Source organism: Octopus bimaculoides, chromosome 3 (assembly GCF_046866305.1).
Source record: "Octopus bimaculoides isolate indiv1 chromosome 3, ASM4686630v1, whole genome shotgun sequence".
NCBI lineage: Eukaryota > Metazoa > Mollusca > Cephalopoda > Octopoda > Octopodidae > Octopus > Octopus bimaculoides.
Genome location: NC_142930.1, coordinates 1683423 through 1702778, shown reverse-complemented (window position 1 = coordinate 1702778; position 19356 = coordinate 1683423). Strand labels below are relative to the sequence as shown.

Sequence of the window (19356 nt, the reverse complement as noted above, 5' to 3'; positions counted from 1 at the left end):
TGGAGCCTGGTGTTGCGATCCGGTTTCACCAGTCCTCAGTCAAATCGTCCAACCCATGCTAGCATGGAAAGCGGACGTTAAACGACGATGATGATGATGATCATCATCATCATCACAGCTATTACATGCTACTCTTAAGATTCATGCAGAATTTCAGGATAGCACTTTTCTGCTGATCAATACAGACTGTCATAATTCCAATATTCGTCAGTCTCTTAGGTAACAGTTTGGGTTTTGTGTCAAGTGTACCAATAACCAAAAGGACCCTTACCAACTTGGCCTTCCACTGTCACTTCCTCTCCCTCTCTCTTGCTGCCTAAGTCCTGATATTTCTCAATTTCTTTGATATCCTCTCCTATTACCACATCTTTGGGATGTTATCATATGTTGTTATTGTTAAGGTGGTGAGCTGGCCAATTGACAACATGTTGGACAAACTTTTTAGTGGCATTTCATCCGACTCTTTACATTTTGAGTTCAAATGCCACCAAAGTCTTGTCTTTGCCTTTCATTCTCTCCTCTCAGGGTAAATAAAATAAATACTAGTTGATCATTCAAGTCAATGTAATTGGTTAGCCCCTCTCCCTAAAATTGCTGGCTTTGTGCAAGCTGGCAAAATCATTAGGGCATCAAACAAAATGCCAAACAGCATTTCATCCAACTTATATTTTGAATTCAAATTTCCCTGAGGCTCATTTTGCTTGTCATTCCTATGGGGTCAATAAAATAAAATAAAGTACCACTAAAGCACTAAGGTCAAAGTAATCTGCTTGCCCCTCCCTTCAAAATTGCTGGCCATGTGCTAAAATTAGAAAAGAATTATTATTATTATTATTGTTATCTGCATGTTTGTTACAATCACTTGCTGAGATGCACCCAGCATCCTAGGGTGGGTGAAGGATAAGAGATGTTACAGTATGACCTGAAAGCTTGGGGAGGGGAAGTGGCAGGGGCAGTTGTGAAATATCTTCATGTAATACAACACAGACATTTAAATTGATAGGGTTTTCCTAAAGATGTGGGCAGTACTTGTCGGCACTATCTTGGATTTCTCTGAGACATGATTCTCCTGGGATCTTATCTAGATGTTTCTGACATCCCTTTTCTTTATCATACCTAGGGCACATACAATAACAGGAACACTTCTCGCTTTGAGATGACACATCTTTTCCATTTCAGTTTCCAGGTCCTTACATTTATTTAATATATCAAATTCTGTTACAGATATATTTTTATCAGTGGGAACACATCTATTAGTCTACAAGTATTTTCTTCCCTACCTTTAATAATTATTATTGAGTGAGAGAGCAATGCATACCATTAAAGTGACACAGGGGTACAAATATATGAAGCTCAATACACCCATCATGACCACCCATCTGATTAGGGTACACCAGGTACAGGCATCAAAACCATATGAGCACAACATGGTGATCTCATCTTAAGATAAAAAGACAATGACCTTGCAGGTGGGGCCTAGTTAGAATTTTCTTCAGGTCAAGAAACCCATTGCACTCAAAAGATCTCTGAAGGTTTGTTAAGGATGTAGAGTGAAACACCCATGATTTTTGAACTGAATTATTCAAGTCCCAAAGAATTCTTCTCAACACATGGTGATGATGCTCCCCACGTATCATAAGCCACTAAGGGACATGCTCAACTGATTAAGACCAAGCAACTGACAAGCAAATCTGTAGTATTGAGCAGAATATTTTCTGTAGCCTGTCTTCTATATATATATCAAGACAAAACATGTACATGATAACACTTCCAATCAGTTAAGATCAGAAACTATGGGAGCCACTTCATGGTACTGCATCAGGGCATTTTATTATTACAATTACTATTCTTATTAAGATGGCAAGCAGGCAGAATCGTTAGCATGTTGCACAAAACACTTAGCAGCATTTCCCTCGGCTCTTTATATTCTGAGTTCAAATCTAGCCAAGGTCAATTTTGCCTTTTATCCTTTCAGGGATAAGATGTCATGTACTGAAATCAATGCAATCGATTTTACCCCTCCCCTCAAAATTGCTGATCCTGAGCCAAAATTAGAAAGCTAATCAATCAACTTAACAAATCAAACAATTTGACACAAATGTTAATTTTTCACAAAGCTGTACCAATTGTAATATCAGTGATGCTTATGCAAAGAAATTATTACACAGTTAATTTTTTCAATAACATATTGAAATGACTTGCTTAGGTCAAGTGGAGGATCGATAGAACTAAATATTATCAGAAAAACTTACATTTTAACACCAGGCGGCGGATCCCAAACACATTCACCAGTTGTCAGGTTGGCATACATGGGTTCCTTAGTTTTTGGTTCAATAATCTCAACCCATTCCCACCTGAAAGTACAAGACAAGGAGATTAAAAAAGTAATGTCATAAAATAGTTGGAATGGATTTTGAAAAAGGAGAAAAATCATTAAAAATGCATTATTTAATCATACATGGTTTTAAGATTTCTGAAGACTTGTTGGAGATATTGCAATATTATATAAAGAATGTAAGTAACCCCAAAATTGATTTTGTAACAACAGTCAACTAATATCCATCATTTTTAAAAATATTTTCTTTGTTACATTAAAGTAAATAAACAATAAAAAGAACTTATTCTCTTAACCTAATCTATTAGCAGCAGCTCACTGTCAACAGACAGCCACGAATTGAATTAAAGTATGCCATAGTTACTAGAACCAGCTGCACCGTTTTGTTGGCTTATGTAATGCTTACTACAAAGTTAAATGTATCCAAACTTCAATTTCTATTTGTATATTCCCATCATAACAACATTTAATAATGTTAATAACAGATAATATTTTAAAAATTCATATTCAGCACCTGTTTAGCATCCCAAATTATTTTAGCTAGAAAAGAGTTGTGTCCCTTCTTTTTACGAATGCTCCCTCATAACAATTATCCATTTCTCATATAAATTCCAATCTTTTTTAAATAGGTCTTTCAACAGAAATCTGTATCGTTAAATTCTCAGTATATTATCAAAAACAATAATTTGAAAGAACTCCATTAAAAGCTATGCTAACAGTTGATGCTAGACTGTTAGCATGTGGTATTATTTAATTAGGTTTGGTTCAAATAACATTTATATATATATCTTAGTCTCTTTTGTTTCCTCTAATAGCATCTTTATTTTTCAGATTGTGATACACGTAAGAATGAAATCCTCTAACTACCCAACCACAAAAAAACAAAAAAAAACCCCACATACCCTATATTTCTTGTTACATTATAACAATTCCTAAAACAATGATACACAAGAGCAACTTGTTTTTAGCAGTAGACAAATATCCAAATATGTTTTTGTCTGTTCAAATCTGAACAAATCGCCCACATGTTTCTCTAACCACTATACAAGTAAAACTGAGAAATCTTATAACATAGATGAGAAACGAAATTGGTGATGACACTTTTCATTTAGTAGACATTCAAACTGCTGATCGTCTGTTCAGTATTCATCTTCAGTAAATACATTATGACTTGACATGGCTTAAGGATCAGGTGAACTTTAAGGCCTGACACATGAGTTTTTACAGCTGAATGCCCTTCCGAACACCAACCACTTCACAGTGTGGACTGGATGCTTTTAAGTGGCACCTGCACTGACAGGGTCACCAAGTAGCTTGCAAAATATTTAAAAAAAAACCTTTCAAGAGGGGAGGGGGCATTGGAGGAGGTGGTCTTGTGTTGCACGATGAAAGGTTATAATGAGACAGAGAGAGAGAAACAGGAGTCTTGTTGTAGAGGAAGTACAAGGTTAGAGAGAGAGAGATCAGGAATGAAGACAGAAACAGGTGTGCTACCGAAAAGGAAATACATGGTTACCTAACCTGAGGGAAGTGCAGAAGGAGAGAGAGAGAGTGTGTGAGACAGCAGGATAGAAATGGTGGCAAAATGATGGGCATATTCACAAGGGATGAGGATCAGAATATAAATGAGATGGATGAGCAAAGGAAGAGAAATTCTTTGGGGTTTAAATAATTCACCTCTGGAAATATGGGCATTTCATTCATCATCCTTAAACGACCCTTATTCAGGGTCCTTTTGAGCAGGATGAGCTACTCAACCTGAAGACAATTCTAATTGAGCTCTACCTGCAAGGTCATGCACTGTTTATCTTGATATGAGGTCATCGTGTTGCGCACATATGGTTGTGATGCATGTACCTGGTGTACCCTTATCAAGCAGGTAGTCATGATGGGTACATTGGGCTTCGTATATTTGTACTACAGTGTCATTTTGATGGCATGCACTGCTCTCTCATTCCATAATAATAATAATCACTGTTTTAATGAACATTTTTCCATGCTTGTCTGGGACAAATGGAATTTCCTATGGCCAGATACCCTTTCTGCTGTAAACTTTCACCTGTTTCTAAGGTGGAATTTCCCTCAAGTATGATATGTTTTAATGGGAGATTAGAAATGACTGTATGATGGTAATCGCTTTTACAAATACTACGCGATGTCAAGATAAGGAGACACAAACACACACACATCCACATAAACACCACTTACACACCACAGATATATACACACATATACAAAAAGCTTCTTTCAGTTACTGTTGACTAAATTCACTCATAGTGCTCTAGTGGAAGCTACTTGCCCAAGATGCCATGCAGTAGGACTGAACATGAAACCATGCAGTTGGGAGGCAAACTTCTCGACCTTGCCGTCACACTTGCAATATTTTTAGTTTTGCCAACTGAGTAGAATATGCTTTCATGACAAATTCTAATAAGAGGGAAACATGTCCTTTCCTTTCACCAATTGACCAAACAGCTGATGCAATCCTTCACAACATTGGCTACACTTTCCAAAACATTTCAGTTGATTTTACTGGAGTTATCTCCCTTGTTACCAATTTTAAAACTATCTAGTGGGGAATTTTTTATCTCTGAAGAACTCTCTCAGTTGAAGTTTTTCAATTCACTGTATTACAAGAGACTCTACCATATTTGTATCTATGATATGGATTGCATAATGTATCCTTCCATTTTTTGCAACAACTGAACATGGTGTGACAGAGACTTGGCCTTTGTTTCAAGCAAGTTAAGCATCTCGATAGAAGCTTCATTGTCTTGTCAATACATGTGTCTGATACAGTGCCCTGTTTCAATGACAAATCTAAAACCAGGGTCCATCAGTAGTTTATTAAGACTTTTTTTTTAACAGATTCCAGTATAATGATGACAAAGATTGTGGCATATGTGTATTGTCCTTCAATTATGTACGACAATAAACTTCATAGATAGATATATTGAGAGATAAACTTAATAGAGCTGAACAGAAATGAAACAGACTTTCCACTTCTAATGTAGACTTCTGTAAATTTTTTGTAGCTTGTGGACAAATGTCCCAGCTTCTTACCCAAACAACTGAGTCAATCAGAGTTGCTTAAGGGAGCAAACAGTTACATTTACTCCAATAGTTAACAGAAAACAACTCAGAGTTAGGTTTACTGCTGTTGTTTTTGCTTTTAAGTCATTCTTCTACGGCATTCCTATGACTATTACAATTTGTTTTTACAGCATTTATTTCAACCAAGAATATTTGTCTGTTTGTTTGTCTCTCTCTCTCTCTCTCTCTCTCTCTCTCTCTCTCTCTGTGCATGCATGTTAATCTTTACAACGAAAAGGTTGACAGTGACTTTGAAGTGTTAGCTTGCCATCAGACAGTTTGGATAACAATGAGCAAGCTGAAACTACAAAGTCACTTTTAAAACTTTTCCTTGTAAAGATTAACAAATAAGTACTCAACCAAACAGTATCGAGTAATCCTTTGCAGAAAGCCGTCATGATAGCACCCAGTCCACTCTGTAAAGTGGTTGGCATTAGGAAGGGTATCCAGCCACAGAAACAAGCCAAAACAGACAAGGACCGTGGGCAGCTCTTCAGCTGGCCAGCTCCTGTCAAACCATCCAGCTTACGCCAGTATGGAAAACAATCGTTAAATGATGATGATGATGATAATTCTATATGTAACTTGAGACACACACATTTAAGGAGGAGAAAAGAACCAAAGAGCATATTTCCACAAATGAATTACTTTCTGAAATATAACTGAAAGGTAGTTCTGATTAAAAAAACAAAAATTCTTTTAAACTCAAAGCCTAAGCCTCAAACTGGCAAAGGTAAAGGCAAGTGTCAGCACAGCTGTTGTACCATGAAATCTAAATAAGATTTCTTTTTTCCTTTTGTGGAAATACAAAGACATTATTTTACACCTTATTACCTGTGTTGTGAAGTGTATCAAAAGCATGGGAATTGTGAGAAAAGAAAAGGAAAAAGAAATTACCCCAGCAAATCAATTCTAAATACGTAAATAAAGCAAAATATCAATTGGATATCGGTGAGATATCAACATCAAACTCTAAAGGACTTCCATCAGCATAGATATTCATTCAAATATCCACATTATTAAACTTCCAGAAGGAATTTACTGAAAACTCACATTTTTATTCTATTTTTTTCTAAAACAGAATGAAATCCTTTAACACAACTGCCATTAATTTAATGACTAATTTTTAAATACTGATGTGGATTAAATATATATATGTAATGAGGTGGATTAAATATATATATATATGCAATGGATTAAATATATATATATATGCAATGGTTCTATTAGATGTGCAATGTGAGTGTAAGTGGAAAAAATTAGTACAAAGGTATCAAGTTGGAAACTGTGTATAAGAGGAATCAGATGTTGCATTCAAGAAGATTGCACTGGTATGAACATATAGTGTGCATGGATAAGGACAGCTGTATAAAGTGCTGATAACTATGTGACTGGAAATTGCAGAAGAGGGAGACAAGAGATGAAGTGCTCAGAACCCTGAGCCTGACAGAAAAGATAACTAAGGACCAGGATCTCTAACAACCTGAGGTTCTCAAAAGGATTCATCCTCCTCAGCAAAAATCAGTTCTGGAAGTGTGACATCTTGTGCTCTCCACCCATGTTATAATGACTCCACCACCTCATGCATTATGCTTACCTTTTCTCTCCTGCTGGGTCCTACAGACTACACAACCATGTCATCTCCTCCCTGTCTTACTATCTCTGCTGCTTACCCTCCCCTCTCTTTTGCATCTCTGTTTTCCCCAGCTCATTGTTCTTGTTCATCCACCTTTCAACCCTACAAGTTTGGCAGTCTTACCCCCAATCCCTTCATTCTCCATACAAGCTTGCAAACCAACTGCCCACCTCTATTCAGTTTGTGCCTTATAGAGTCACCTGGACACCTCACTGCCATTATCTTTTGCACCACCTGCTGATTAGTTTTTTTTCTCTCTCCTCTTTCCCCTACTAGATGTGAGTAGTCATGCAGATCCTGCACAAAAACCTGCTCTTTCCCATATAATCCCCTTGTCTCCTAGCATGGAGCTGTACCCACCCTCTCCCGGAGTCCTTGGTCCTGCAACCTGCCTGACAACCCCAATAGTGCAGGTGGCACCAAAGAAAAATACCCAGTCTGTGATGTAACGTGGTTGACATTAGGAAGAGCATCCAGCTGCAGAACCCATGTGAAAGCGGACACTGGAGCTTGATGCAGTCCCTGCACACATCAAATCCTGTATAAACCATCCAACCCAAGCCAGCATGGAATATGGATTTTCAATGATGATGATGATGATGTGAATTAGATACATCTGTAATGGTGGAGGTGAAAGATATCTGCAACAGTGTAGATTGAAGATATTTGTGGAAGTCCAATAATATTTGACATGTATAAACAACATTCAGTATAAACCTTACATAACTTATGTTTTTTTTTCATCTCTCTACAATAGAAACTGTTCATATTTTGAAACATATGGTCTTAATAACTCAGCTGCTTCAATTAATTGCTTCACAAATTAAGTGTTTATTCTTCTTAAACATGCACATGTTGGAACCTTGTAATATGACAAAGGAAAACTCTTAAAACTCTTCCTTTAATGTGTAATAAAAACAATAATTTTAAATACTTTTCCCCCCCAGTAATGTTCTTTGTTGGTGGAGACAGAGTTCTATGACCATGGGACACAAAATGAAGAACCAATGCTCCTGTAGCAGTGTGACACAAATGACTTCACTATCAACTTCAAGATACCATCCAGCTACCTAACTACATATCAATCAGGTGAACAATTGGCTGGTATGATTCTATATCCATCCTTGGTGAAGAATGCTTACAGTTTTTAGCCACCAGCAATATTTCCATGGAGGATGCAAGTGCATAGGCATCCTGAGAATTGCAATTTCTCCCATCCATACTACACTTTATGTATCCCTCCACATCTGAACAAACAAACCAGTGTAGTAGTATTTTATTGTGACATGTGTGATTTCAACATATATATCATCATCATTTAACGTCCACTTTCCATGCTAGTATGGGTTGGACGATTTGACTGAGGACTGGCGAGCCAGATGGCTACACCAGATGGCTACACCAGACTCCAATCTGATTTGGCAGAGTTTCTACAGTTGGATGCCCTTCCTAACGCCAACCACTCTGTGAGTGTAGTGGGTGCTTTTTACATGCCACCAGCACGAGGGCCAGTCCAGCGGTACTGGCAACAGCCACGCTCAAAAGGTGTTTTTTATGTGCCACCTGCACAGGAGTCAGTCCAATGTTTTGTTCACATGCCACCAGCACAAGTGCCAGTAAGGCGAAGCTGGAAATGATCGTGCTCAAATATATATATATATATATATATATATATATATATGTAAGTAAATATTTAAGTGTGGGGTATGTTCCAAGTAGTAAGTCGAAGAAGGGTGTAGGATGAGTCGAAACAAGTCATGCAAGCAATAAAGTTTCTTGTCTATTCCATTTTCCATCTGTATCATTTGTTGGGCTCTTCATTAGACCTTGGGCCCAACAATGACACTTCATGCATTGAGTACATATTAAAATTTTATTAAACTTGAACAATATTTTTCAAGCAACGAACAATTTTCATCAAAACAACTTGGAACTTATTGCAAAGCTGCATGAGAAACAGCATTTTTTGTCTTCCCATTCATGGGTCAGTACTTTTTTTTTTTTTGTCTAACCTCTTTCTTTCTCTCTCTCTCTCTCTTTCTGTTGTTTGTTTTCAAACCATCACCATCACCAGTACCACCACCATCGCCACCACAACTCCCATACACATACGATTCAGACTTCTGACGCCACCACCATCAATATCTTGGACTTCGCTGCCTTCCCCTCCACCACCATAACCAGTCTTTCACATCACTTACTATCACCTGACTGCTTCAGCTACCACCACCATCACCATCGCCTCTGCCTCTATCACAACTACAGCTCATACCATTACTATCATCCCATTACCATCACAACTGTCAATCTACTACTGTCTCTATGCTTACTATTACTCTCACCCCAACATGAGCAATAGTAAGAGTGTCAATGAATAATGAGAAAGGGGGTTGAAGTGTGACACACAATAATTAGTTTTCGCATTTATCATCATCATTATCATCAGCATCATCATCATTTAGCGTCTGCTTTCCATGCTAGCATGGGTTGGACGATTTGACTAAGGACTGGTGCAACCGGATGGCTACACCAGGCTCCAATCTAATTTGGCAGAGTTTCTACAGCTGGATGCCCTTCCTAATGCCAACCACTCAGAGAGTGTAGTGGGTGCTTTTACGTGTCACCCGCACGAAAACGGCCACGCTCGAAATGGTGTCTTTTATGTGCCACCCGCACAAGAGCCAGTCCAGGGGCACTGGCAACGATCTCGCTTGAAAACCCTACAATGCCAGTCAGGCGGTACTGGCAACGGTCACGCTCAGGATGGTACATCTTATGTGCCACCCACACAAGAGCCAGTCCAGGGGCACTGGCAACGATCTTACTTGGCTTGCCGGGTCTTCTCACGCACAGCACATTTCCAAAGGTCTCGGTCAGTAGTCATCGCCTCGGTGAGGCCCAATGTTCGAAGGTCTTGCCTCACCACCTCAGCCCAGGTCTTCCTGGGCCTACCTCTTCCACGGGTTCCCTCAACTGTTAGGGAGTGGCACTTTTTCACGCAGCTATCCTCATTCATTCTCACCACATGTCCAAGCCAGCGCAATCGTCTCTCTTGCACACCACTACTGATGCTTCTTATGTTCAGCTTTTCTCTCAAGATACTTACACTCTGACGGGTATTCACACTGACATTACACATCCAGCGGAGCATACTGATATGTATATACATATATATATGTACAGTAATCCCTCAACTGTTGCAGGTGTTACGTTCCAAAAGCCCCTGTGATAGGTGAAAGTCCACAAAGTAGAAACAGTACTATCTATTTCATTTTATTATTTTTATAATTTGTATATATTTATTTTATTACAAATGCAAAACAAAAACCACACACTCGCCTCCCAAGTTTCATCTATACAGTATGTGCGATTCTTTGTTTATTCATCTACGGTACACTACGTATTTTCTTTTAATATATTTTAATTAATGTGTTATACAGTGCAGTACTTTACTGTATTTTAATTTTTTAATTTTTAGGCGTGAAAGTGCTTATTTTACCACAGAAATAATTCAAATCTCAAAAAATATAAATACCTACTGGCCACAGAAACCCACGGTATATTGAGGAGCCCCTGGTATAAATTTACATATATTAGCAAGAAAAATCCACGATGTACTGAGTGAGCAAGAGGTGAGGGATTACAGTATTTGATAGTGTACAAAAGAGTATATTGATGATAATAATAATGTGAGGAAAATGAAGAAACTGTTCCTTATTTTGTTTATATACTGGTACAGAATGTCTACAAGTCTCCCAATGAAATGGAATGAAATGATATAAAATATTCATGTAATTCTGTTGAAGAATTTTATTTTATTACATTTTAAAATTCCTCACAATATTTCTTCCAACTCTTTATGTTCTGGGTTCAAATCACACCAAGGCCAACTTATCCTTTCAGAGTCAATAAAATGAAATACCAGTCATGTACCAGGGTAGATGTAATTGATTAACCCACCCCCAACTCCTAAAATTGCTGACCTTTAGCCAAAATTTGAAATGTTATCATCATTATAGTTATTAGTAGTAATAGTAGTAATAATAATTTTGGTGGCTGTTGCTGTTTCATGTTTTAAACATGAAAATGTCTGAAAATAGTAATGTCCTAATACAAGCTCTTATTTTATGCTCTTCTGCAAAATAAGGAAAACCAATTCAAAATACTTGCAAAGCACACCTGGCAATAATGATAATGGAGGGGGATAAAAATAAAATTACAGAATGCAGCAAAACCCAAACAACACAAGAGAACACTCTAGGCATTCTACTAAAAATAGAGATTACTTATGAATGTGAAAAATAGTGGATGAGTCAAAGAAACTGATAATATATTTATTTGTCAACTTAAAAGTGGAAGACTTACATAATATAATTTTATCACTAATTAACAATCTTTTGCCTGATTCAATGAAAATTTGTGATAAAAAGATACATATTCACAACCTTATAATCGTTAGTTTAATAGTTAAATTGCTAAAGCCTGCTTTTAATACACAACGAAGCTTAGTTATGTCTGATATCCTGTATTCTTCAAGAATCTCAAGAAGAGTTCTTGAGAGATGAGGAGAATTGTTGTCACCAAACCCCAAGATAACATCCCTGCTAAATTGTACAGTAATCCCTCGACTATCACAGGTGTTACAATAGGTGAAAATCCAGGAAGTAGAAACAGTACTGTACTGTATAGTTTTTTTATCTTTATAATTTACTCTTTTACTTGTTTCAGTCATTTGACTGCGGCCATGCTGGAGCACCGCCTTTAGTCAAACTAATTGATCCCAGAACTTATTCTTTGTAACCCTGGTACTTTAGTCCATTTTGCCGAACCACTAAGTTACAGGGACGTAAACACACCAACATCAGTTGTCAAGTGATAGTCAGGAGACAAGCAGACACACAAATACATACACACACACACACATGTATACGATGGGCTTCTTTCAGTTTCTGTCTACCAAATCCACTCACAAGGCTTAGGTCAGACTGAGGCTATAGTAGAAAACACTTGCCCAAGGTGCCATACAGTTGGACTGAACCCGGAAGCATGTGATTGGGGAGCAAGCTTCTTACCACACAGCCACTCCTGCACCTGTATATATTTATTATGAATGCATAACAACACTATGGAGGAACTGACATAAGCTTAAATAATAAACCATGATAGGTGAACCATGATATGGCAAGGGATCATTGTAGTAACTTTTGATAAAATAATAATGATGTCTAATTCTGACCCAAGGACTATAATTTTTGATGGAAGGGGCTAATCGATACCATCACTTGAAAGGATGAAAAGCAAATTTGACCTCAGCAGGGTTTTGAACTCACAACATGAAGAGAAGGAAGAAATGCCATGAAACATTCAGTTCAATATGTTAACAATTCCACCAGCTTGATGATTTCAAATGTTGGCACAAGGCCAGCAATTTTAGGGGAGGGGTAAGTCAATTGTATTGATCCCAGTACTTGACTAATACTTTATTTTATAGACTCTGAAAAGATGAAAGGCAAAGTTGACTTTGGCAGGAACAGACACTGCAAAGCATTTTCCCAATGCTCTAATGATACTGACAATTCACAATGATAAGAATAAGAATAATAAATGCCCTCAAGCAGTATCAAGCAGTAGCTCTCATGGCTTCTGATTGGAAGTGTTGTCATGTACTCGAAACTGAACCAAATTCGATGACTGGCACCCGTGCCAGTGGAGTGCTAACAGCACCATCCAAGCAGGATCACTGCCAGAGCAGTGGTCTGGCTTCCATGCCGGTGGCATGTAAAAACACCATTTGAGCGTGATCGTAACCAGCGTTGCCTTACTGGCAATTGTGCCGGTGGCATGTGAACAAAACATTTGAGTGAGGTCGTTGCCAGCGCCACTGGACTGACTCCTGTGCAGGTGGCATGTAAAAAACACCTTTTTGAGCGTGGCCATTGCCAGTACCACCAGACTGGCCCTCGTGCTGGTGGCACGTAAAAGCACCCACTACACTCTCAGAGTGGTTGGCGTTAGGAAGTGGATCCAGCTGTAGAAACTCTGTCAGATCAGATTGGAGCCTAGTGAAGCCATCTGGTTCGCCAGTCCTCAGTCAAATCGTCCGACCCATGCCAGCATGGAAAGCGGATGTTAAACGATGATGATGATGATGTTTTATCTTGGTGTAGAAGATGGGCTACAGCAAATATTCTGCTCAATACTACAGATTTGCTTGTCAATTGTTTGACCTTCACCAGCTGATCATGTCTCTTAGTGGCTGACAATATGTGCATCTCTGATCAGGAGTAGGAGTGTTAGGGTAACATCATAAGCATGTGTTAAGAGGAATTCTTTAGGGTTTGAATAATTCACCTCTGGAAACATGGGGGCTTCGTTCAACATCCTTAAACAAACCTTATTCAGGGACCTTTTGAGCAGGATGAGCTATTTGGCCTGAAAAAATTCTAACTGGGTCCCACCTGTAAGGTCATGCACTGTTTATCTTGATGGGAGATTACCATGTTGCACACATAGTTGTTATGTATGTACCTGGTGTACTCTTATCAGATGGGTCGCCTTGAGGGGTATATTGGGCTTTGTATATTTGTACCAAGTGTCACTTTGATGGCATGCACTGCCCTCTCACTCAATAATAATGGTTTTTAATTTAGGCACAAGGGGGATGGGTTAGGGTTGATACCAGTGACCTCTTGACTGATGGTCGTAATAGTAATGGAAAAAAAACAAAAATTGCAACAGAGAACAAACCTCTATAAAAAATTGTTTCTTGGCATCTTCTAAAATCTATTATTCTATCAAAAGGCAATCTTCGTTATATTCAACTTGATGTGGATTATTTTGTTAAGACATCAAATACTGCATTATTTACCTTGAGAGGGCCTCTCACATGGATGGCCTGTAATAAATGATTTTCACTCACCAACAATATAAATAGGAGTGCTTTTATGCACCATGCAACCATATGCAAGGTCCTCTTATGGTAAACAACAAAGTATTTGGTGTTCTAACAAAACACCCACATTAAATTGGACATAAAGATTGCTTTTTGGAAATTAATACTACTACTGTTGCCAATCTTATTTTATCATTTCAAAATATTTTGAAAGAGAGTGATAAACCATAAAATAATAGTTGGCAGCAAAGAACATTCTTCAAAGTACAATTCTAATTTTGTAATAGTTAATCATTTTTCAAACAAATTAATGTAGTTTTTGAAAAATTCAAGTTTAGTCATGAATATTTATTGTTATTATTATTATTATTATTATTATTATTATTACAAATGTTCTTTTCCGCTGACTTGCATATTCCCTTATAAAAATAAAAATTGAACCTACTTTCTGATGAAAATGAAAAATTATTTATTTAGCTAATGATAACAATTTCTTTATTACAGATAGAAGATGAATAAGAAATATGGAACTTAGCAAAAGAGAAAAAAAAAATCAGAATTATCATTTCAACATTCTCTTTTCCATATTTGCATGTGTCATAGAAAATTTGCCTCAACAAATTTTCTATGGTCTCTGGGCCAGATGCCTTTCCTGTTGCCAACCTTCACCTGTTTCCAAGCAAGGTAACATTTCCCCTTTGACTGGACATGTTTATCACAGAAGGCTGGAAACAAATGAGACCACTTGTATAACAGGGAAGCTCATTTACATCCGTCATATAGTGTGAAGACAAGGGTACACACACACACACATAGAGCTTCTTTTAGTTTCTGCCTACCTAATGCACTTACATGGGAAGCAAGTTTCTTAACCACAGAGCTATGCTTGCAATGTCAATTATTTACTAAAGACAGAGGAAATGACATACATCGAACACACTGAATATAGTGGGAGTTGAACTCCCACAAAGGTCAACTTTGTGTGTTATCCTTGCGAAAAGACTAAATCAAAGAGAGAGAGAGTAATATTCTTCTTTCACAAGATAAAAAATGCTTCTTCATGTGCTAAAAAAAAAGACAAAACCACTGTGTTTACTTACTTCCATTGCAACCAAAATCACCAACAACCTGACAAATCTTGGCACAAGAGACTTTCAGATTTTAGCTCTGTATCCCACGTTCCAGTGTTCAAATCCTATTGGGAATGTCTTTACATTTCATCTCTTTCAAGAGCCAGCAAAATATATATTAATATTAAATTTAATGACTATATATTGTAACTAATAACGGTATGTCTTTCCTTCAATCAGTGGGGAAAAAAACGAAAAAAAAAAAGAAAATCAAAAACAAACATTTCCTTCATAATAGAGTGAAAATCACTTAAACAAGGAGATCTCTGCCCTTCCATTGGAAAGTTCGGACAGTATACCATGATTAGAGTTTGGAAATGTAGCTTTGTACTCGCTTCTGTAGCTTTTCAAAGTATTCATGTATGGATACATTGGTTATATAGAATACTTCACTCTTTCCCTCCTTTTTACATCTAAGTGCATAAGTGACTGTACATACAGAGAAATAATTACAATCTTAGGTATTTTGATGTTATGCCAAGTCAATCTTCCTTTTTTCATATATATTTATATATTTCTTGGAATTTACAAGGGATAGAGGTATTTGTATAATTCTCTGAGTCAATAAGGGATAGAGGCTGTTCAGTTTTGATGAAGGCATTTCAAATGTGCATTGGTTCTCTTCTCTGTAAGTAAAAGTATTTTAGGTTCAAATTACTTATGAACCACAACATTACAGAAGCAACAAGGACTGCAACAAAATCATGGACTAAATATTTTGTTATAACTTGGGAAGGTCATCATACCAACGCACACACAGCCTCTACTCGCTTTATTATTATTACTCAACTAGTTAACCATTTAACCAATTAACTAACTGATAAACTATTTGGTCAAACAATCAACCATCCTCATCACAACCTCATCAACAATGTGTCTTCTACTCCAGCTCTGTCTGATAATAGATCTCCTCTATAGCAACATATCTGTTCCTGTCTCTTTCATCATACTTCAACCTCTCAAAACTTAGCTCCCTCCCAGCTAAAGTCACACTCAGTCGCGTGCATACGTGTGTGCGTGTCCCACCTACCTTATACCCTCTCTTTCAAAGCTGCATTGTGGAGTTGTAAAGCATGATGAATTGTTTTCAGTATTGAACTAACATTCACATAGATTTTACCAAAGGTCAATTATTATCCAAGTGACTGACATGATGCATGTTGCCCTTAAAAATATAAACTTAGGAGAAAGTGTTTTCAAAGTTAACTCCAAAGACTTAAAATAATTAAGTTTATCCTCTTTCTTCAGTCAAAAATATAAATAAATAATATGACCTTTCACGCTAAGACAGTTGTAAGGTTAAAAAAAGAAAAAGGTTTGGCAAACACTGGTATGGTTTCCCCCTATCATAAATAACAGAATAACAGATGGTTTTTACTGAAGTTAGAAGGGAGCAGAATGTCAAAATATAAAGATAAATATTTTTCACATGTCTTCAGATCCATGTCAAACATGTTGATCTCAACATGACATTGATAGCATTTTCAGCTGTTCAATTTGGTTTCCTTTTGTTTTGTAGGGTTTTATTTATCATTTTTTTAATACAAAATATTAACAATTTTTTAACAATACTTTCTACTGAACAAGATTAGGATTATCAGTTTAAACTTAGAATTAACTGCATCATTGACAAACAGTTCTTGAAGGTTTGATTCTTTATAATAACAGACTCAATGTTACATCAATCAAGAATCCACTATGTCATTGCCTCTGTGAAGTCCAATGTTCAAAGATCATGCTTCACCACCTCGTCCCATGTCTTCCTGGGTCTACCTCTACCCTAGGCTCCCTCCACAGTTAGCGATCACTTCTTTACACGGCTGTCCTTGTCCATATGCATCACATGACCACACCAGCACAGTTTATTATTTTTGACCCTTATTCATTTTCCCCTTATTTTGCCTCATTTTCACCTTTCAGGCTTTTATTTTGATATCCCAGTTTTAGTTTATTCATTTTTTGTGTTATTTAGTTTATTCATATAATATTCTAAGTTGTGAGAAGTTGTGTATGCTAATTTTACTTTGTGTCTGTTAAAAATTTAATAGTACCAACTTGACCTAGGAAAACGTCTATTGAACACAGAGAAAAATTCACATCCAATTTAGAATTGAATTTGTAATCCATATATCAGACTGCACCAGATTGTGTCATCATTGTCTGTTTTTCTATTTTGTTTATTGTATTTATTTGTTCTTGTTGCATATGCTATTCTTGTATCTACCCTACATTTGATATTTTCACTTCCCTCTTTGTTTCCGTGGATGTGTGTGTGTGTGTTATAATGTATTTTAAAACATATCTATAAAGTTATTAGTCAATACTGGGTTACAACCAGTGTTAACAATACAACTGTAACAATATAGCCACAGACAGAAAAGAGGAAACAGCTGTATGTATGCTTTGATTCTCACTGGAATCTTAATTAGCAACCTTAACTTTCCTTAAATATCTACACATTTCTTATACATTCCCTAAGATTAATGAGGAAAATAAACTAAATAGACCTATTAGCCTATTTTAGCCCTTTTTCTAGGCAGCTAGATGAGATATCATTAATTTACTGGTTTGTTTCATTTCATTGCAACTATGCACTATAGAACAGGTGTGTGTGTGTGTGTGTGTGTGTGTGTGTGTGTGTGTGTGTAGGTAGGTAGGTAGAGAGAGAGATGTACTTAAGAGCTAATTTTTCAGTTGGTTTTGCATGCTTATTATTATTATCCTGTATTGACACCAAACTCAAGTGCACTAATGCAAGTGTGTCCATTCTGTTAACAAATGCCAAAATTGCTTTGGTCTTCATTCAACAGCCGATGAAAGAGTATGATGGTTTTGTTTCTATCTTGTTTTGTATATTTTACCTGTTGCCCATGCTAAATTTCCTTTAAGAGATAAGTATTTAATACCACACTAGTGTTACAAAAAAAACACCCGGTACAGTGTCTGAAGTAGTTGACGTTAGGAAGGGTATCCAACTGAAGCAACCATGCCAAAGCAGACACTGGAGCAAAATGCAGTCCTGCAGCTTATTGGAGCCCATCAAACTATTCAACCCATGCAAGCACGGAAGATAAATGTATGATGATAATCTTGTGTGTGTGTGTGTGTTATCAGATGGTTATCCTATAAATCAGAGAAAGAGCAAACTTATGAAAAGTATATTTTTGTACACCATCCAGTAGCATATTACTATTGATCATCATACAACTGGTCAAAATGTTGCCATCAGTTTTGTGCCAACTGTAGCACTTGGAAATATTGGTGACTCTTCAGACACACAGAGTTGAATAAATAAAGTGTGTGTGTGTGTGTGTGTGTGTGTGTGTGTGTGTGTGTGTGTGCGCGTGCGCGCGTGTGCCATCATCATTATTTATGATCTGTATTCCATGTTGGGATGGGTTGGGTACAATGACAGGATCAGATTAGTCATATAGCTGCATTGGTCCTCAATGTCTCTTTTGGCAAGGTTTCTACAGCTGAATGCCCTTTCTAATGCCCAACACTTAACAGTGTACTGGGGGCTTTGTTCATAGCATCAGTAATAGTGAGCTCGCCAAGTGGGGGAACAGGAACTGATGCTGTAGAGGAGATACATGGCTACCCCATATATGTGTGTGTGTGTGTGTAATCAATGCAAGGATATCTTGCCCTCATAAGGGACTACTACATCCAACTTTTCACTAGTCTAATCACCAACACCATGCAGGAAAGTCTTTTCCATTCGTATGGGATTATTATACGTATAAATATGATTAAAGAAAAAGAATGGAGAGTTGGAAAGGATGTAAAATTAATTTATTAACATACTGCCAAAATAATATATATATAGAGAGAGAGAGAGATAGAGGGGGGGGGTGCACTGATCAACATCTACAAAATAATTTAATGTATGCTATAGTAATGGCAGATTTAAAAAAGAATGAAAGGGACCACATTTAATGTTTCTAAATTCAAATTTCCTTCCACACCATTAGTAACTTGAAAGAAATTGAGCTCTAACAGCTATAGGCTCAACTCTTTTCTCTGCCACCATGCCGTACCAATTCTATATATATATATATATATATATATATATATATATATATACCTCATTATCTTTATTTGTAACTTATTGTATATAATAGCCTGACATAGATGTCAATAATGATTAAAGAATGATGAGAGGAGAAACAATTGTTTAATCACTCCCACCTTATCTCTTATCTAAAAATAAGACAGATGAATGGTAGGAGAGGTGAAGAGTCCAGGGAGGAGACAGTGTAGAAAATGA

General features: G+C 37.0%; 1 protein-coding gene across 30 annotated transcripts in view; it reads right to left on the bottom strand.

Moving 5' to 3' along the window:
* Positions 1-19356, bottom strand: part of LOC106867341 (rho GTPase-activating protein 39) — a 439467-nt gene that overhangs the window by 252405 nt on the left and 167706 nt on the right. For all 30 annotated transcript variants that reach the window (XM_089348467.1, XM_089348468.1, XM_052966673.2 and 27 more), the window contains one exon: positions 2253-2354. In XM_089348467.1, coding sequence (XP_089204593.1) covers positions 2253-2311 — 59 coding nt within the window. In that variant the 5' untranslated portion in view covers positions 2312-2354. The remainder of the gene's footprint in view (positions 1-2252; positions 2355-19356) is intronic.